Source organism: Sparus aurata, chromosome 24 (genome assembly GCF_900880675.1).
Source record: "Sparus aurata chromosome 24, fSpaAur1.1, whole genome shotgun sequence".
NCBI classification, from domain to species: Eukaryota; Metazoa; Chordata; class Actinopteri; order Spariformes; family Sparidae; genus Sparus; species Sparus aurata.
This window is the reverse complement of record NC_044210.1, coordinates 3,209,923-3,231,921: the sequence shown is the minus strand read 5'-3', so window position 1 is coordinate 3,231,921 and position 21,999 is coordinate 3,209,923. Positions and strand designations below refer to the sequence as shown.

Below are 21,999 nucleotides of genomic sequence, written 5' to 3'. Positions count from 1 at the left end.
ATTGAGTAAAACGGCAGTGTTCAGATGTGCAAGCCTGACTGAGACCTATCCATACTCGGTGCTATAATTGCGGCCAAAGGATGGTGCACCTCCTTAATACTGACCTGAAGGTGGTGAACATTTACGCAGTCTTTTATTTTACATTATATATTTTTAATGAAGTTACTTAACTTTGTAGAAATCTGTTTTAACTTTGACATTAAAAAGGTTTATTTTGTAATTCTTTTCTGAGTATTGCTGATTCTGATTCTGATTTATAACATTTATGGCAACACTTATGCCTCCACGTGCAGAAAGGGATCTCACCTCTCCTCTCGACCCTGGCCAACACAGATTCGACCCCCGTGCCGAGGTGAGGGGTTGTTGCAGGACCGCTGGCGTACTTCAAATCCGATACCACAGCTACTGCTGCACTGGCCCCATGAAGACCAGGGGGTCCAGCCACCATTCCTGAGGAACAGAGCCTGTGAGGTTCCACTCTTATCATCCGTGTTTCCAACATCAGCAGTTTTTAACCACTGTTAGATATTACATACTAGCTTGCAAGTCTAAAATATGTGCCCCCATATTTCAGAATTAATTCAACTTCACATGCTTTTTTCCAACAGTTTCTTTTCTCCTTCATGCACTTTGTAGTTCTAATTATGTAAGCACAAAGGTTAGGGTTAGGGTTGCCAGTACAGTACAGTATATCAAGGGTTACGGTTTAGATTACTATCTGCATAGAGGAACTGTACCTGGAACAGTTTGCCACCTGGATAGTCGAACCTTTACATTCAATCCCGCCACATCGAGCCGCGGGTCCGTCACACATTCGGGAGCGACACACACAGCTGCTGACAGAGCCCTCGCCATCGTGGTGATTACAAGGCTGCCATGGTGCCCAAGGACCAAAGCTGCCATCCTGTGTCAGGTTCCTCACCTCCAGAGAGGATTTAAGGGAGGTTTAAAGTCCATGCCACACGCACATAAATTAGTAACATTTCCCTAAATGTAAAATTTAGGTGTATATTAACCACTAGATACCTGTCAGAATTGGGTTAAGGAAAAATATTACTATAATATTGTTACTTAATTAACAGCCCAATCAACTGTGCAAAATTTTGATATTACTATACAATTGCTCACATTACGGGTGCAATTTCTAAGATATAGCCAGATTAAAAGCTAGCAAAAAATTATAGGAGGCAGCATTTTCTTTATTGTTTTAAACTAATCTCATGGCCATATCTTACATACTGCACCTTTAAAGTTACAGAATTTTTTTTTATCATTGAACAATAACCTCTTGTAAATCAATAAAGCTTATGCAAAACTTAATCATTAAATACAGTGGATATACTGTAAAGGCCAATATAACAGGACTAACTCTGTGTGTCTTACTGGGCACTCGGTGATGTTTTGGGTCCACTGGTTCATGTTGGTGCTCCCCTCAATAGTGGTACAGAGCTTCTGCTTGTGATCCCAGCCACAGTAAGGGTCCCGAGATTCCATGCAATGACTAATATGAGTGTAGACAGACATTTAATCAGCAATTATCTAATCTCAGTGTGTGTGCGACAAAGTCTTGGTTGCGTGTAAATAGTAATTCAAAACAATATGGAACACTGCAGTATATCGTCAGTAGTAAGCTTTGAATTAAAATTGGGTTCTCCGTATTAAATGCATGCACTTCATACCGTTCAGTTGGATAGCTGGAGCAGCGCTCTAATGGGATCTTCACTAGTCGGTCATTAAGCCCAACAAACAAAGATCTGTCGCTGTGGAGGATTTGCAGGCTCTTGATCTGTCCGATATGCCCCTCAGGGAGGATTCTGAGCTCCTCCAGGTAGCAGCCATGATGGCTTCTATTGGTTGTGGAGAGAGTCTTCAGGATGGTGCCGTACTCTTATTGGATAAGGTGAACATGGAGAAATGTTCTGGGATGAAAATTATCTTGTGCACTGCATACTTACATACTCGACATTAAAAAAACTGTCTCTTGCTTTTGATTTGAAAACTAATGGTGTTTTTTTTTTTTTTAAACTCTGCCCCAGCGCTCTCCCCTCTTGCTTACCAGTGCTGATGTACATTACATGGTAGAGGTTGTCTTTGCCCTGCACGATGTCCACTACCATCTTGGAGAAGCGCAAGTTGTCCTGGGTGAGCAGAGGGTTTACAGTGACCGGCTGGACCACATCATTCATGAGAAAGAGTCGCTGGGCATCTTGGAGGCTGCGCTCTGTCAGGTTCCCCCCAACGCCTCCCTCCTCCAGTGTCCCACACTGCAGTGGACAGAAGGGGAAGATTAGTATCAGGGGTTCACTGAGTCTGCAAGTTTCTTTTCAAGGACGTATAACCATTATTTACTGCTCACTATACTCTTTGCTGTAGCTATCTGATGTTAGCTAATTGGCTCAGCTAGCCATGGGGCAAGTGGCTTTATTAGTTGACTGAAGTTTGCCTGGACTGTGATCCCAGATCATGGGGGAATTACAGCAGCCAATCAGGCTCAGCTCAGTTGGACTCAGTCACCTCCCAGTGAACACATCTGGACTTAACATAGTCTCAAAGACCAACAGATGCCACTTTGAAAATAGCAGACAGTACAGAGGTGATTTACAGTAACTCTGACCAGGAACATGACTCTAGTAAAGGTGAAGCGGCACAGGAGACAGATTAATCTTGACCAAACAGAGGTGATTGTGAAAAGACAAACCAAGGCTCTGTATTTTGTTTACTTGTTAGACTAAGTAGTGAACCCACTGCTTTTACATCTCCCCACTGAAACTACCAGGGCTGTTGGACTGCAAAGTGGCATTAGGAGACAGGGCTGGTCGTGGCTATCTGCTTAGCATGCTAACGTCAATAGAAATCTCAAAAACACGATACATAGAGTTCTTTAATAAGCACTGTGGTTTCTTCACACATATAACATATTATGTTTGTGCATTTAGAACTAGAATTGGTCCTTTGATGGATTAATTTCAGTTTGATGTATCAGTAATATGGCTTCGGTTTTATGCATACTAGCTTACAGGAACACCTTACTAACAGATCCTTCATGAATGCTATGAGCACATGCCGGTTCATGCTTTGTTTTCAAGGAAAAATGCGCAATGAGTACGATGAACATGAGCCGCAGAGGGGCCTTACTGAGTGTTGAATACAATGCAAATATGAAATAAAAAATAATAACTATTTTGTATATGTGTTGACAAACTTACTAGATTTGTTCACTCAATTACTGTTGGAGGTATATTTGATGGAGCTGATCTAAAGGTTTCTGTGAGATATGATGGAGTAAGCTGTCTCTGTGTTTTACACACAAGATGAAATGGATCTCTTTCGAAAACTTCTCTACAAGCACTGGAGTAAAGGCTGGGGAAAAGAACTGTTTAATGTTCTCACATCTATCATTTTGTTTTTTGTCTGTGATTGTATTCGTGATTTACCTGAAAATTGGGTATGGGATTTGGGGTAGCGAGCCAGGCAGTGCGGGGATTCTCCTGGTAGCGAAAGGGTCCATTGAAGGCCTGGGTGATGGAGCTCAGATTGAAGGCACAGACAGCAGAGGCAGATATACTGTTCCTAAAGGATATAATCACAGGCAGATCACAGAAATTTAGTGGGAAAGAAATTTAAGAAATCAAAATCAGTTGGTTCCAAATGCAGTATTTGCAAGCAGACTTTCAAGGAACCAATAACTGTCTACATTTGCATTAGCTGCTGAACATCTAGACATTGAACAACCTTTACATTGTTGCATGGGTTGGAGTCAAAGATGCCATTGTTTGTATAATACAGTCTGTAATTCTTCCCAGAGATGGTTGGGACCTTGCAAGTCTGAAGCAACAGATTTAGGAGCTGGTTTTAGCAGTTTATCAGTTATCTCTTCAGTATGGCTGGCTGTAATATTATAACACTGCGTATGAAGAGTTCCCATCGTGTTTTCTGATGATGATGTTTTCAAAGATGCTGCACTTTGGTCTGTGTATAGTATCATCATCCATTCAACTTGATCTGGCAAATGAAAAATGAAAAACAATAAGAATTCAATTTGTTGTTTTGTTGTTGTTTTTTTATCATAATTTTTTGGGCCTTTATATATGGCTTTATTGACAGGACAGATTGAGATATGACAGGAAACAGGAGGAGAGAGAGGGGGAGCGACACGCAGCTAAGGGCCCCAGGCCGAGACGCGAGCGGGACTGCTGCGGCGAGGACAAAGCCTCTGTACATGGGACACCCGTTCTACTAACTGAGCTAATACGCAACTGCTGCCTTAGGACAACACTGAGGGGACACGCTGCCTATTCATAACCAACGATGTTATCATGTTCCATGTCAAACCCTACTTTCGACATTCAGCCTGATGGTAGAAGTGATAGAAATCTAGCTCTATCTACAGTTAAAAAATATGCCGCAGTCATTTCAGCCTGTCATGAAAGCTATGGAGAGAGATCGGTTTTTGTGCACCCACGGGTTAAGTGCTTTCTAAAAGGGAATCGGAAGACAGCGACCTGTCATGCGCCTCTTGGCATCACAGTGGGAATTAACTCTGTTTCTACATGCTCTAGGGAATCCTCCTTTCAAGTCTTTAATACAAATCCCTCTCAAATTGCTGCCTTTCAAAACATATATTCACTTAACCATAACTTCGGCAAAGAGAGTGAGTGACTTGTGTACGCTCTCCATCTCTCCATCCCTCACAGAAATGACATGGAAAATGCGTCCCATCACCTCTGCCGGTGCACATCTCATTATGTGGCACGCACGGCAGGCTTCAGACAGACATTGTTCAATAGAGAGCGTTCACAGGGAAATCCTCTGACAAAACAGAGGCTCAGTGGTTGTCTGAAGCCATCCCACAAGGATATATCAGAGCAGAGAAGATCCACTGACTGGTGTTCGTGCCCACTGTACCAGAGCACTCTCCTCCGCTACAGCTCTCCTCAGAGGTATGACTGTGGAAGACATATGTATGGCAGCTTCATGGGCTTCACAGTGTCCTTAAGTCCGGTCCTATTTGCATAATACATCTGAGTTTTCTTAAATGTATTCAGTTTTGACAACCAGCCACACACTGTCAGTTCTGGGCACGTTGCCTTATTTGTGAGACTGCCACTGTGCTTAACAACTATTCCTGCTGCTTTTCCAACGTAAGTACACTGTGTGAGTGTGTGTACACCGATCAGGCATAACATTATGAACACTTGCCTAATATTGTGTTGGTCCCCCTTTTGCTGCCAAAACAGCCCTGACCCGGCATGGACTCCATTAGACCCCTCAAGGTGTGCTGTGGTATCTGGCACCCGAATGTTAGCAGCAGATCCTTTAAGTCCTGTAAGTTCCGTGGATCAAAATTGTTTGTCCAGCACATCCCACAGATGCTCGATTTGATTGACATCTGGGGAATTTGGAGGCCAAGTCGACAACTCAAACTCGTTGTTGTGCTCCTCAAACCATTCCTGAACCATTTTTGCTTTGTGGCATTATCATGCTGAAAGAGGCCACAGCCATCAGAGAATACTGTTTCCATGAAAGGGTGTTTATGGTCTGCAACAATGCTTATGTAGATGGTACATGTCAGAGTAACATCAACATGGATGGCAGGACCCAAGATTTCCCAGCAGAACATTGCCCAAAGCATCACACTGCCTCCGCTGGCTTGCCTTCTTCCCAGAGTGCATCCTGGTGCCGTGTGTTGCCCAGGTAAGCAACGCACACGGCCATCCACATGATTTAAAAGAAAGCGTGATTCATCAGACCAGCCCACCTTCTTCCATTGCTCCATGGTCCAGTTGTGATGCTCACGTGCCCATTGTTGGCGCTTTTGGCGGTGGACAGGGGTCAGCATGGGCACCCTGACTGGTCTGCAGCTATGCAGCCCCATACACAAAAAAACTGCGATACACTGTGTATTCTGACACCTTTCGATCAGAACCAGCATTAACTTTTTTAGCAATTTGAGCAACAGTAGCTCGTCTGTTGGATCGGACCACTTGGGCCAGCCTTTGCTACCCATGTGCATCAATGAGCCTTGGCCGCCAATGACCCTGTCCCCAGTTCACCTCTGTTCCTTTCTTGGACCACTTTTGATCGATACTGACCACTGCAGACCGGGAACACCCTACAAGAGCTGCAGTTTTGGAGATGCTCTGACCTAATCATTTAGCCATCACAATTTGTCCCTTGTCAAACTAGCTCAAATCCTTATGCTTGCCCATTTTTCCTGCTTCTAACACATCAACTTTGAGGTCAACACGTTCAGATGCTGCCTAATATATCCCACCCACTAACAGGTGCCATGATGAAGAGATAATCAGTGTTATTCACTTCACCTGTCAGTGGTCATAATGTTATGCTTGATGAGTGTATGTGTGCTTGCCGTGAACATGTAGGGCAGAGCCATGACGTGTTGACTTTATGTTGGTAATGTGAGCTGACGTGTGTTAGTTCTTGTGGACTCTGATGTCCAGTGGGGCACTGACCACATCCAGCTTCACCCATATCCCACTATTGACAGCTCTAAGGGGGCGAAGCCTTTACCAAATAGAACATTGGTTATGTCATTGTGACCACAGATTCTATGAGTATAGGCGGATTCAGCATTCACACTTCTTTAATTATCCTCATGCGTATGTTTTTTGCTGAGTGACTGTTTACACATACTTTGAGCTACAAAAACCATTACACTATTAAAATGTTCAGCAGATGTGGACAAAACGGAGCAGTGCCACCAAAGAGAAAGGGCAATGTAGCCAATTAGTTAAAGCTAGAAAACCAGAGGACACGACAAACAAGTTTGTACAATGGCGGACAGGAAAGTACTGGAGATTAAGTTTGTTGTCAGTTTATGTCATTGGTAATACCATCCATGTTACAATGTATTTAATGGCCCTATAGAGCACTGCCATCTATCTATAAATGCACGGAATCTCTGTCTGTCTATGTGTGTGTGTATGTGTCTGTTGGTCAAATATCTCTGCGGATAAGGATCACACTGACCCGAGACTTTCAACATGGCTGCTGCGTGGTTCAGTGGTGTGCATCTAAGCATTTGTTTGGACTGCAATGATACCGTGAATAAATTATTTCATAAATACTTTACAAATTCCCCGAGCATAGTCCACCAGAGCCACCACAGTCACGTGCGCACCAGAGCCAATCACTGCACGCCGTGGCCACGTGCGCACCAGAGCCAATCACTGCAGAGCTCAAGCCCACGACGTACCTGAAGAAACAAGCAGATTTATACCTGCAGTGGCGCGAGCTGGACCGGGATATTGCCGGCGGTTTGGTCCCGTTCTGTTCTGTGCATCTAAACTGACTGTTGTGGATTAATGAGATTAAACAAGTCCGGACCGAGTCTGTTCGGGTCTGAGGAGATCCGGAGACACACGGACAACAAAGTGGAATCGGAATCTGTGGATGTTCATGTGTAGCTAGCTAGCGGCTAGCTGCACGGCCCACCTCCCGAGGCGACGGACCGGCCGCATCGGCACGTCCAAAACCGGATATAGGGTAAATAATGTCCGCCACGCTTTTTCACGAACATTGCCGTCACGTTTGCTTTGGGTCTGGTGCAGGAAGAAACGGTAAAAACAGGCTTTTGTCACGAAAGTGTCCAAGCAGCAAGTTTGGTTGTTGAGGAATAGGAAGTTGTGGGAGGGACCTAGGCGGATGATTGACAGCGGCGACGGTCGGACAGCGATATTGAGAGTTGAGAGATTTGTTACATTTAGCGTGTTTGGAGTGTGTAGTTAGTGTGTTATGTAGTGTTTGGTGTAGTGTGTTTAGTGTGTAGTGGAGTCGGTTTTTCGTTTAATGAGTCAGAACAATGAGTAGATGCTGAATGTGGAGCAGGCAGTGCAGCTCTCAAGGAGCACAGGCAGACCTGAGCATTGCCTGCATTTAAATGTAAATAGTTACATATAACTTTTTAAATTTTTAAATGAATGCACAAATTTAGCAAACAACAATTATATTTGCATTATAAGTAAAAAAAAAAAATGGTTTGTTGTAAATATGTTTATTTGTGGTTTTCACAGTAAAAAAATCTAACTTTTTCTACTCGGATTTTATGGGTTTTTTGTGATTTTAGGTCCATTGTGTTAATACAGTTTGTCAAAATAAAAAAAATAACTGTACAGTCACACATGTGAGGTTGTGCTAAAAATAATGACACCAAGTAAATAGTTTTTAAGGTGAAATATAATGGCAAAATCAAAAATAGTCAAAAACAGCCAATTATACCCTGGAATATCGGATTTCACAACAAACCTAAATATCCCTGACGCCCCACCTTCAAACACAGCCTCATTTGGCCATCCATGAAAAAGCTCCTTAACCTCCCACTTTTTTATAGGAATACACTTTTGTTACAGGCACTGCACTAGTCTACATTAATCAGATCCTTTGTTGCCATGTTTGTTATCAGGCAACTATTGTCGAAAAACTCTCCACTCTGAGCTGCCACCGGTGGATGTATTGCTCAGCATCGATGTCAACATGAAAGACATATGGAAGTATGTGGGCAGTTACTGATAAATCATTTGAGATGGATGTAAATATTTTCATTTGTAAAGGGGGCATAAATGAGACTCCAAAGAGAGAAGAGGATTGTTTTAATGCTATTGATAACATTACTCACACATTAGTGGTAAAGATGCCATAGATCAGGTCTTGCTCTGGTAAGTAGAAGGTACTCTGCAGCTCATTGTAGTAAAAGGGAATCTCTCCTGAGCGAGAGCAGTTGAGTCGGGCCTTCATGAAGGTCGTCCACGTGTCTTCCAAAAGGAAGCGTCCGCCCATGTCGTTCTTACAGACCCGTGCCACGCGAGAGAACACCATCTTCCCGCAGTCATTTTCAACTGCCGTTTCTCTTAAGAAGAAGTAGGCAAAGCGGCCAATCTCGTACACAGACACAAAATGAGGCTCTGAAGGAAAGTGACAGGAGAAAGAAGATCAATATGAGGCTGACAAAAGGGCAAATGAGTTTGAGGCTTTGTTTACCGTTGAGCCATTTGGAGTTATACTGGGCGGTTCGCAGTGGTGGCATGTTCCCCAGGCTCCTGTAGATGACAGGGTCACGGCCAGAGAAGTCGATCACGGTGGCGGCATACAACTCACCCCTCTCTGTTACCATGGCCGTGGAATTGTGGCGTGGGTCGTAGGGACATCTGGCAACACCATTCACCGTGTCCAGCACCTGACTGATGTTACCAACCTGACATAAAGAAAAAGGTCCAAACACAACTGAATTCACAACAAACGTACACATAGGAAAGGGAATCTGCTGCTTCTGTCTTAGTGCTTAAGTTGCACTGTGGGTTGCAAATTAAATTATCAACACATTACATTAACTTTGAACATTAATCTTATTTGACTAAGCAGAATAATGCAATCCCCATTTCCAAAATGCACAAAGCATACGCAAAAATGTTAAACTCAAATCTGCTCTGGAGGGTCTAAGGGTTTTATTTTGAAAGACATGATATTATTCAGCTTTTAAATGAAACCAGGGTTTCTCTGTTTTAGCCCATCTTCGTGGCATAAATATACTTTACATTGCATTTAGATTACAGAATGTGTTTTCCCAACTTTATTTTCACAACAGTATAAAAGCTAACTTGCAAAGGCTTCAAACTTGCTTGATGCTCTATGGTGATTGAGTTGCAAGCTGTAGATTTTAAATTCTGGACTGTTTTGGACAACTTTGATTGATGATCCCAGTGGCTCAAACCTGATCTTGTTGCTCACAGCTCATGATAAACTGTTGTACCTACCTGCCTGGTTATGCACACGGGGGTGAAAGCGTTGGTCCCACATGTGAAGAGTGTCCTCCCACTTATCAACAAAACCCGGATGTAGTTTTGACACTCGTCCTGCAGGCAAACGCATAACGGAACAGTTTTTGGTAGGTCATGACAATCCACTATTTTGAATCTACATTGAAAATCCAAAACTAAGTTGGACCATCACTCTGTATCACGTGACGCAGAAACACACTACCTCAGACTTGCCCTTGCTCTGACATGATTGCTTTGTCTCCTCATCAGGGGCCCACTCTGTCATCTGCAGAACAAAACATTTTGAAATCCATTTTAAGTTGTTCTAAAATAAAAATAAAAATGAACTGAATGAACTAAAAACTGGAACATCTTTCTCTGACATCAGCTGAAGTTACCTGTATGAGTGAGGCATTGCTCAAACTCAGTCTGAACAGGAAGTTTCTGCAAAAGAGATATTTTTATGTTAATGGTGAAGCAGCAGATGGTATAGCATAACATTATCTTTTTTCTCCCAGTTTCTTTCCTGATACATTCTTAGCAAACCTTATTGTAATACTCACTTTACAACACTGTACAGTATATTTGGCAACACATGTTATTTTCAAATAGTTATTTGTCACCTTGCTCCTACAATGAGCTGGTTTCTGCTCAGGTCCAGGGCCAACTGGGAGAAATCCTTCACTCCTGGATGGAAGAACTCTGAAAGCCACGGCTTCAATGCTGGAAAGACAAAGAACAACAGGATGAGACAACAAGAAAATCAACAGGTTTTATAGGGGGTTATGTGCTGGACTATTTCTTAGCCTAAACTCAACTAACTAGCTGCTTGCTGTAGCTTTATATTTAGCATACAGACATGAGAGTGGCATCAATAAATTTGGACAGTTGCATCAGGCCAAGGAGGAGTCCTACAGAAGTAGGGATTGGGCCCTGTAAAAACACACTGACAAAGGGGATCTGACAGATTCTCAGCCAACAATCATGCATCGGTTTTAAGAGGCCTGCAGGACATTTCCAACTACAGGAGACCATCGTCCCACTCTGTGGAAAATCCCCGACTGGCAGACAACCTTAGCATCTTTTACACCAGGTTTGAAAGGAAGTCTTTCACACCCCTAACAAGATCGGCTTTATTAGCCCAAACTCTCCCCTAAATGCTTAAACTACGCTCGACATGCCGTAGCAGCCTGTGTCACATCTCTGTGTAAGTGAGGTAAAAGCAGACTGATATTGATGCACTCACCTTGGTAGGAGACGACAGGATGTTCCTTTCTACTACAGTCTGCTGGTTTGATGTGAGGCGGCCGGGACAGACACACGGATGAACAGATGACCAGAACAAGGCAGCAGGGGGAGAAGGCCCACACCCCCCACCCTGACTTAACCATCGCTACAACCACATCCAGTCTTCTATCAGTGTGTCAGCAAACACCTGTTGGAGCGGAGGAGACATCTGTCAATTTACGCACATGACCAGCAAAGAATCAAACACCAAACAAAATGAAAGAAATGCATACAATAATCACAGAAGGCACAGTATGTTACTGATGCACACTCTGCCCTGTTATCTGTCTGCCTGTCCATCCATCTAAATTAGTTCTGCCGTCTCGCCAGCCCAGTGGTCCTGCTGGCTCTGTCTGACCGCTCCGGCTATCCAGCCCCTCAGTGTCAGCAGGACTCGGTCATGGCTAATTCACCTAAAAGGCGAGAGCTGCCATTCTTTGTAATGCTGACTCTCAAACCGAGGGTGCCATCAGCAGAGATCTTTATGACTGAGGAGACCCATTCAGAGATGAGCCTGGGCCCAGAGCCAAACAAAGGCTGCGAACTTTGAGCTGTGAGCCACATGAATAGTTTGTGTCAACATCAAAAACCATGTATGTACATCAAATCTTGGTTCTGTATAGAATTAATGTAATTCTGTCTCATCTAGAAATGATTTGGTCCTGCATAAAAATCTTGCTAAACACAGCTTCAGAACTGAAAAACACATTTTTGGATTATTATGTGAAAGTATTCATTTTCATTAGATAAATATAAAATTATCAACAAAAAAGAAAAAAAAATCTCTTATATTATACCTACATGGTTTATGATTTTTTTTTATTAGTACATTTTCATACTTTTCACTGGCTGTAATATAACATTCAGTGGTTCCATTTCATCAATAGATATTTTCCATGATGTCACATGATGAGATGGCTTAGTTTGTTGCATATAGGTGATTTCATCCTGTTCTGTGTGTCTGGACAGAATATTCATCTTAGGTCCTTAGCTCAATACACATATATGACAATTTCAAATCCTCAGAATTAATTTCTGACATCATAAACTCTTCTTCAGCTTCTTAATAGGCTGCCTTGTGTTTTACCCATGCATCCACCCCAACATCCTCCCTATGTGGACATTGCTGCTCTTTATACAATCGTATGTCTGGGCAGCTATATTGTGGTTTACATTGGACTTAGTTGAAAGACTGGCACATTGCATACATATATTAAACGGTACCTTGTGCAATGCAAACAGAGTCTACTGCTTTTTTAAAGTCAGACACTTGAGTGAAGTTGTGTGGCAAACCATCTATCCCAACCTTATTATTTTTATGTATTATTTATCATTATGCAGCACTTTAACAATATCAGAGAAACATAAATATAGGTCTTTTTAAAAATGTGATCAAACAACCATTTTGCTGTTCTTCTAGCGACGACAATCTAGGGGTGCTTTTATTGTGAAGACGTTATAGTGAATAAAACTTGTTTGTAACTAAATTAGCATAGCCATTTCTTTAGTGGTGATTCTTCGATAATACTGCGGGGATTGGGAGAAGCAGGTCATTGGTTTTCTTTTTAGTTAGTTATTTGACATAAGGGGTTTTTTGTCCCTAAGCTTGTGGAAGTGACTTATCTGATATTGCAAATTTCCCCTAAAGAATCACACTGCTGAACCCAAGGACAACTCTAGCTAATGCATCAATGCCATGAATGAATCCTTATACCACCTTCCTATCACAACCATCTCTCCTGCACCAATCTAAAATGAAAGAATCTCAAGACTTTAACACTTAACCATGCTTTACTCAAAGTAACAAACAACTTGAATATATTTTTTGTGAGCCTCCCTTCTTCTTTCTTTCCCAAGAACTTTCTATTCAAGCACTCTTGGCTTTGTCTTCAGACAAACTGAAGCAGGAGAACATTTCAGTCTTTTTGAAAGCCAAGGGATGGCCCTCCCATGGTGTGTGTCACTTGAATACCTTCGACCTACTGCTTATATATGAATGAGTTGATTGGATGGAGTAGAGCGTAAAGCATGGATGAACCTCTTTTGAGGCAATGAAACCACTAACTTTACTAAGCTTGAATACAACAAAGGGGCAGCCATACTGATACAGTGAAAGTGCTATTTCTTTTTCTACCAGCAGGGTGAGTAAAGCCATGTCAGTCATGTTTTTACAATAAAGCTATTTTCAGGCAATTATATGTCATGACCTGCCGACAAAACATGCAAAAATACCGTGAAAACACTTAATCACTCTTCCACCAGAATAGAATGAGCATGCTGAGACACTGGGTATACCTATTAAGAAAGCTTGATCAAAGTCACGACAAATTCTCTTTACGAAGGTGATATACGACAGGGAACTGCATTACAAGTCTTTATTTCCCCATTCAGAGTTCTTTATGGCATCAAAAATAAAAGGAGGCAGTCCAGAGTCTGACCTTTGTAGATCAGCCTCTTGTCTAAACTCTCTTGTACTTGGACTTCATCCAAATATCATCAAAAGAAACTGTGAATCCCTCCCACAGCGCTACACCAAAAATGGTGGGATTCCAAACTCCAGATTCCTCCTCTAATCATTAGGATTTACAAAACAACAGCTCAAATAATCTAATCAAAATCAATCCCAGGAAGTTTCTCTGTTACAGAAGCAGCTAACTCACAGTGACTGAGCCCTCACCTGTACACAGTAGTAATATGAATTACCAATGAAGTCAGTTCATGGAGATTTGTTAGTTGGAGCAAATAGACACTGAGAGGGCATCCAAAGTCTCTCCATCAAAATATTCAGAGAGGACCATTTCCGAGGCTGTGTTCTCAGCTCCTTCCTACTGGGTGAATGGCCTCTCTGTGCAACCTGCCAACTATCTGCCAATGGCCGCTCTCTTTTACAAGTGAATAGACTGAGTTTAACCACAGTTAAAAAGACACACTAATGTGCCATGACTGCACCACAATGGCCGTGCGGGTAATTTGCCAAACCTAATGATCCTGGTTTGGCCCCTGCGAGAGGAGGTAGAGAGCAGGAATCCTAAAGAGGCACACAGCTGCACTGATCCCTCTCTTCTCCTCTCCCCTCTCTAATCTCTGTCTCCCCTAGTTCTCTTATCATGAACTCAGTTTATTTTGCTTTTTGGAAAATGACACAACTAGGGTACACAAAAATGCATACCCTTTGCATTGTTGTCAAATGCTTTTTTGGGCATTGACTAATATGTTCAGTGAGCACAAACCAGGATTTCAATGTTGTTTTCTATTTGAAATTCTCTTTTGGACAAAAGTGTCTGCTAAATGTAAACGCAACATAGTCTGGGACTATGTTGAGAAATAGCAACAGTCACGTTCACCTTTATAGTGTCCAACAATGACAAACCTTTCACCTGGCGGTAAATAGTGTGTTTGACCCCAAGGACTGGTAGCATCTGTGACCTATGCTGACCATGGACACTAGGGGTGGTTAATCAGCCCAATTTCCCAATTCAATTCGGATTATTGAAGTCTCAATTCTTTTACAAATCGATTTCAATTATTAACGATTGTCAATTCGATTTTCGATTATTAACGATTATTGATCTTCCATTTAACATCAGTCAGCTGCTGAATTATTTTACTTCTCTTTTGAGTAACACCTCACAGAACCTTCAATATTGTATAGTGTAACTGTAATATCAAAATTATTATTTTTTACTTTGTTTTAAATGTACTCTTTCACTGTTAAAAGAAAGTTGCCAAGCTCAGCAGCCGGACTCATGTTAGAAGCATTGTCGGTGATGAGAACCAGGTCGTGTTTCTCTCTTCCCCACATAGCTTTCGTCTGAAGTACGTAGGACATTAGCTTCCATTAACTGCTGACATAATGAGCTGTAACGGTCACGCATGAGACTGTAGCTCTGGATGTCCAGGCATCGCAGGTTATTGCTACCGTGTGAGCAGAGTTGAGGGACTCTTGCATGGAAAGTTTTGTCTCCTTGTAAAGATTTGGAATCGATTTAGGCGTAAAAAAGCTCCGGGATGGAATAACATATCTTGGCTCCAGACTGTGGACCATGTAGTGGAAGCCAGTAAGAGGAGGACTCCGGTTTGTATTACAATTTAAAAAAAATAAAATAAATAAATATATATATATATATATTTTTTTTTTAAATCGATCTTTGGAAATTTAATAATCGACTCATAATCGTCAATATGATAATCGCGATTAATCAATAATCGATTTTTTTCACCACCCCTAATGGACACCCAGGACTGGGATGTACCGCTACCAGATGAGAAGTTCACTGAATGGCAGCTCTGGACAGGTTCACCTCAAGAGTTGAAGCAACTGCACATTCCACACCCCTACACCGAAACCTCTTTCTTCAAGTCAGAACATATAGAGCTCCATGTGTTTTCTGATGCCTCTAACCAAGGCCAGTGGAGCAGTGGCCTACCTCAGGGTTGCCTGTGAAGATGATGCTTAATTGTTGACCAAGAAATGGAAAAGGAAATACATCCACAGTTGACAAGCTTCACCACTCAGATCCACAATGGAAACTCACATCTGATCGCTTTAAGCGATTCTCCACCTGGTAAAGACTAGTCAGAGCAGCAGCTCTCTGATCCACATGGCCTGCTCTAACAAGACCACCAGTCAGCCCATTCTCTGCAGAGGCTGGCATCAATGTAGCAGGTTTCGCACTCCAGACAAACTGACCCAGACTATTGTTTGAACCCACAGATAAAGTCGTTCATTGTGGATTTCAAAATGGACTCTGAACTGAACTCAGTTTCCCAGAATTCCCCAGTCTTCACACCTAGGAGCAAAATCATAGCACGGCTAAGCACAGGACTATTGTGATCCCAGGTCAGATTACTGGTCGTTTGCATTGCTACTTGGCTAATTTGACGTTAGTTGAATTATGCCTCACACAGACTCAGGGTCTTTGCAAGCAATTAAGCATCGTCTCTATCCTGGCATCCTGACACACGCACAGACACTCCTTCAGCCTGGAGAATATCACACCCACATGTGATATCAGTGAGCACATGATGCGAGAACCACCATTGTTTCTTTGTTCTGCCACACACACACACACACACACACACACACACACACACACACACACACCTGTATATTGTACATGTTAATTAGATTGTGTGTTTTCATCTTTGTGTTAAATAAAAGACTTTTGAATCTTCACGCTGTCCATTTAATATTGTACGAGAGTGAATGTTGCCAACCTTTTCTCTGTCAAGAACTCCAATATCCTTCAACCATTACTAGCTGTTATTGCAATTTTGGTTGTAGTTATTAAGTTAATTATTAATCAGAGATACAAACTGACAGTTTTGTATCTTTTTTCTGAGACTGATTTGGTGAATAGGCTATCATTTCTTTTTTCATCAGCACTTGGAGGTGGGCATCATGGCAGGCTGCACAATCTCACCCTTGGCTTTAGTAATGGCCGTTAAGGGCATGTTCAAAGAGATGAGGTTCTGTATCGGTGAAGATCTAATACACACAGCATTTGAGCAGGTGCACCAAATAAAACAAGGAATTGTCAATGGTCTGGGGAACATCAACAAGACTCTGTTCCACTGGGAAACTCAACATTTGGTGCCTACAGTTTGGAGTAGTCCCGTGGGTTATGTGGCCACTCACTGTCTATGAGGTCCCATTCAAAGCCATGGAGAAGATTTAATGAACCATTACATCATATGTGACGAAGTGGCTTGGCCTCCCACAATGCCTGAGTAACATCAGTATCTAAGTACAGTCCTGGAGAATGCCTTTCATTAGTCTGACGGAGAAATACAAATGTTCCAAAGTAAGACTCCAGTTGACATTGAATGATTCCAAAGACCAGACCATCAGCAAGGCTGCACCGCCACAATCAGCTGGCCAGAAATGGACCCCAACCAACACAGAACAGAAAGCTACATTAACTGAATCACGGAGACATGGTGGGGCATGTCCAGCAGGGACGAAGAGGCTCTGGCCTGGTGGCAGGCAGCCAACTTGACACACGGTCACAACATCAGAGTGCAGGATATTGGTAGCTGAGGAAGTGCACCAACAGGAGGAGACTGCCAGGAGTGCAAAGGCTGGCTCTCTTGCTAAATGAAAGCAATGGATGGGGGGGAACTATGGGAAATGGAAGCAAACAACATGAGCTTTGTCATTAAAGCAACATATGACATGCTACCGTCACCTACAAACGGAAAGCAGTGGTTTGAAGAGGATCCAACCTGTCCCCCCTGTCCAACAACAGCAACTGTCAAACACATCAAGACATGAAGTGAAAGCAGTCTCACACAAGGCCACTACACCTGGCAACACAATCAGGTCCTAAAGAGCCTGGCATTAGCTCATGTGAACAAAGTGCAACCAACTCCTTGCCCCCAGGGACAACCAATCCACTGAGGACAACAACATTTGTTTGTCAACAAGTGTTTACTTGACTTTTCTTTAATTTTACATGATTTATATAACATTTCATCTAGCGCTACTATGGACTTAAATAAGGCAACTACAAAACTATAAAGAACATCAGACACTTTTAAACAACAGCACCTCTATTATCTTTTCCAACAGACAGTGCCCTGTCTGGTGCCTAACAGACAAAACACTGCACCTACATTTGATGCTGTTAAAAGTACTTGTTACAATTCTTAAGAGGCTTAGTCAAAGTATGTCTAATGTAAAGTAATGTCTCTAAATGTTTATACAAATGTAAGATTTACAGTGATCAACTTTAGTACACCTCAGATAAAATATGCAATGACATTTTCAAAAGTATAATTTTCAAGTATGCCAGCTTTGGAAGAAATGTTAAGTGCAATAATTCACTTATCACATCCTTTTATGTTTAAGAGAGGTAACCCCCAAAGAGCTCAACGCACTGACATTTAAGGACACAAAGAAATGAACAAAGCACAAGCGAATGCAGATAGCATCTTCACCAATCTGACAACACAGCTGCAGTGTTCAGAAAAAACACTTTGAAAAGAGAAAACATGATTAAGTACAGAAACACTTCAAGTTTGAAGCTATCTGCTTTGCCACCATGGACTGACTCATTCTAATGTTTTAGGGGGCGATCACACAGGGATGCATTGCTACCAACACTGCCAGCCGCCAGCACAATCCTCCATTTTCCTATGGTACAGCCTAGTGGTTCTCCTCTTCTTCCCTGTGCGTGTATGTTTTTCTAGAGGTTTTATGAAGGTAAAATAAGATCAAGTTTTCGGCGCAAGGTGCAGAATCACACCACTATTTCCCTTAATTACATTTGATGGCCAGATACGCTCGCAGCCTGGCTCCACAGACGCGCCACATTGTTTTATCAAAGCAATTTGACTGTAGTGACAAGTCACCGTGTGATCTGCCCATTCCACGTGCTCCACGTGTGATCACATGGGTCTACGTGTGAATTAATGTATAAAACAGTGTAGAAAACAGGGGAAATTCATGTGGATTTTCTGTAAGGATGGGTAGATGTCAACACTGAAGAAAGCAATGCTGAACACAGTCATGATTATTATTATCGCAGAAGGGAAAAACTGAAACACAATCATTTGATTTGATCTGTGTCTTCCACACTGCACCGACTGTTCTCCTCATCCTGGAGGCAGGCATTAATGTATACGAGGGAAACTGTGACTAGCGACAGCTGTCAAACAAAAATAACTGACGTATTCCTTCATAGTAATTAACAATAATCCATAAATATTCATAAAATAATGTCATATATCAAAGTAATTTTATCGCTGAAAATATTGTTAAATCAAATTAAATTAGCACTGTTTGATAGTACAACACTTTGGCTTTGCCCTGCTATTCAAACATTGAACAGACATTTTTGACAACTTGTCTGAGGTTACTGGGGGAAGAATTGAAACTATTAAAATTACTGCATTATTACCTAACTTTCATAAGGTCCAAAAAAGATGCTATAGCTTTTACCACTCTCTCGGCCAGATATCAATTACTTCAAAATGAAAGACACTTCCCCATCACATTTAAGACATGTCCTATATTTTATAAAACTGGAAATGATTTGGCTTTCAAGTAACAGCTTGTCTTCCAAATTTAATGTCACCTGAGGTTAATTTTTCTCAATATTTCAGGATGTAGGGTTAGAATGACACGGATTGTAGGGATTTTAGAATGACAGGGTACTGCAAGTATTAACAGATGGTTATTCTTTGTCTGATGTGTGTTTATTGAGATTGATTTTGTTATCATTATTAATTTGTCTTCTTTCCTTTATTGTTCTTGGTGTTCAGTGTGTTGGGTTTTCCTTTTCTTTGTCAGGGCATTCCCCAGAAATATTTTTTATCTTTGTTTTGTTATTGTTTGCTCACCTGAAAACCATTTATGTATTTTTAGATAAAGGCCAGAAGACTGGTAGGTCAGGGACCACTGTGTAAGACTCTGTTTAAACCTTTATACGTGTGAAAAAAAAATCTGTGGAACTTTTTTAACTGCTATAAACGTAGCTGTAATTTTTTTGCTTAATTCCTGTCTGTTTTGCAGTTAGCAATGCTCTCCCTCCTCTCTATGTCACCACACTTGCACTACTCCTTTCTCTGTGTCGAGGCAGCTCTCCTTGCTTCTTTTGATAGTAGAAGCTGCCACTGTGAACGCTGGAATTGGAAGCTTTCCCTGTCCCCCCTTTGCCGATGTAGGTGCCAGAACAGGAGGATCATGCTCTTTTCGTGTTGCTGGAGCAGACAGGACCACCTTTTTGTGGAGATCTCTGTCCTGATTGGATGAAGAAGGCAGATTCTCTTTTACTACATAAGAGGGGGAGGGGAGGCATGGGTTATCAACCAAACACTCTATAACTTTTACTGTTGGAATATAAAGCTGTTTAAACCTCACAGATGTTGGGATATTTCACATTGTGCATTAAATTGAAAATTGGACCTGAAGAAAGTTGCCACATGAAGAAATGTACAGTTTCAACATATCTGTGGTCAGCAGAAACCAGACATCGCCAAGATGTATTGTGATGATTAGATTAAACATTGTTATCACTGTTTTGGTGGGGACCTACTCTATGTCAACAAGCATGAAATATGACAGGTCTCTGTACTGCTGACAGAAACCCCAGTCAGGCATGGCTGTAAGAAGTGGATGCCAATCTGAGAAGGCAAAAGGTTGACCTCCCATTCAGAAATTAATGGTACCAATAAATCACATTCAATGAAAACTGACAGGATCATTTAGCTTCCTGTGTGACCAGCAGAGCGTAAGAGACAACACTTCCAGGCCTCATCCTCAACCTCCACAGAGCAGGACATTCATCTCTCTCAGGCTCAGTCGGACCACAGCAGAGTACCAAACTCCCTCTAGGAGAATGGGAGGCTTGTTCCTGTGCAAACTTCAGGACGACCTCCTCCGGCTCTGTTTTTACAGCCCCCTGTCACTGCTCAGGCTGAAAGATTACAGCCACAGTGAGACGCAGGGGAGTGCTGAGAAGGAGGCGAACTAGGATCAGTGAAAGGTGGCTAGAGCAGAGAGAACAGTGGACTTGGGTGATGAACAGAAGGTGACCAACCTGTCAACTAAATGAGTGAATATCATAGTAACTTCTATACCACCTTGTATGATTTTGAAAATGTGGTCTGAGAACATTAAGCTACCTATGATCGCCGCTCAGTGCCAGCGCTGTTTAAAAAAAAAAAACTTGCTATGTTAATTTCTCCATCTGCAGTGCCTTTCACATTTATCTACAATAATATTGTTTTAACATGGCAGCTTTAAGATAAGGCGTCTCTCAGAGTTGGAAGGCAAAGTTGACAGCGCCTCCTCAGATCTTGGATGATTAGCTGGGCGGCTGTAACACTTATTATTTATGGCTGCAGACGTTAGCTTCAGGTGAAAATGGCAAACACGATTAGTAAATGATGTGAGGCAGAAGTAACGCTCAGCGTGGGTCTCATCCAGTTTGTGTTTTGCAGCAAGCTCATAAAAGCAGACATGTACGCTTTCAAAAAGTACTCTGCAATTTTTTTTTCTTTATTTTTTTTCTTATCACTCGCAGATGATCTCTGCCTCCCTCCGACATGCCTTCCTACATAAGTAACGCTAGCCTAATGTCTGCCCACGATCTAAAGCCTAGGAGCAACTTTGCAATTTGACTTTATTGTCCATCCGTGGCCGGACAATCAATAATCAGCATAAGCGGCAGACTCTCGATTATGCTCTGTCCCTGCATCGATTCAGAATCTTTCATGTCCAAATTGCGATGCATCTTATTATCAAGAATTTTCCATCCTTCCCCAGTTGGATGAGCTCTCTGTGTTTCACCCACTTCTCTTGTATGATCGAAAACAACAATACACAATTTCGTTCAGGTTTCGTCTAAATCCAATAAAATGGATGCCACATGGTGGTGTTACAATTAAATTCCAAAAATGCACTTTTGGAAAGACCACAGCCCAAACACATTCAGTCTGATTGACCTCAAATTTGCAGAAAACAGAGCGAGATCAGCTTGAATTGGCCTAAAAGCCACATGCAGCTATATTTTACTTTATGTTTTTGTATATTTGTCCCTTTTTGTGGCTGGTATTTTTTTGAGTGAATGCGTTTGTGTTACTCTGTTTTGTGTTTTATGTCTACAGGTCTTACTGTGCCATACACAGAGACAGACACACTCATATCCATATGTTACACTCACATTATTCATTTTAAAATGTCATCACTCAAATTTGCAACCCTACACCAGATCTCTTCTCAAACAGACTGAAAAGGAGTGAGCATCCTTCCTAGAAATGATTGATTCCCTAAAGTCATCACCGACTCTTTGATGGGGAACAGGAAAAGCAGATAATAATAATTTCCTACTGACCATTTAAAAAAAAAAAAAAAGAAAGAAATTAAAGAAACAAATAGAATAAGAAGATAAACTGGAACAAAAAGTCCAACAGCATGAAAACATTAATGCAAGTA

The 21,999-nt window shown here is 41.9% G+C and overlaps 1 protein-coding gene across 2 annotated transcripts in view; it reads right to left on the bottom strand.

Moving 5' to 3' along the window:
- LOC115577148 (semaphorin-5B-like) overlaps positions 1–21,999 on the bottom strand; it is a 43,511-nt gene that overhangs the window by 14,791 nt on the left and 6,721 nt on the right. Inside the window, exons 1-14 of one of the 2 annotated variants that reach the window (XM_030409993.1) lie at positions 11,294–11,488; positions 11,020–11,208; positions 10,397–10,496; positions 10,172–10,217; positions 9,997–10,059; positions 9,771–9,869; positions 8,998–9,211; positions 8,636–8,921; positions 3,435–3,570; positions 2,057–2,264; positions 1,680–1,887; positions 1,384–1,501; positions 738–922; positions 307–450 (exon numbers count right to left, since the gene is read on the bottom strand). In XM_030409993.1, coding sequence (XP_030265853.1) covers positions 307–450; positions 738–922; positions 1,384–1,501; positions 1,680–1,887; positions 2,057–2,264; positions 3,435–3,570; positions 8,636–8,921; positions 8,998–9,211; positions 9,771–9,869; positions 9,997–10,059; positions 10,172–10,217; positions 10,397–10,496; positions 11,020–11,164 — 1,952 coding nt within the window. In that variant the 5' untranslated portion in view covers positions 11,165–11,208; positions 11,294–11,488. Of the gene's footprint in view, positions 1–306; positions 451–737; positions 923–1,383; positions 1,502–1,679; positions 1,888–2,056; positions 2,265–3,434; positions 3,571–8,635; positions 8,922–8,997; positions 9,212–9,770; positions 9,870–9,996; positions 10,060–10,171; positions 10,218–10,396; positions 10,497–11,019; positions 11,209–11,293; positions 11,489–21,999 lie in introns of those variants that run through there. The other variant, XM_030409991.1, reaches the window with a different exon arrangement.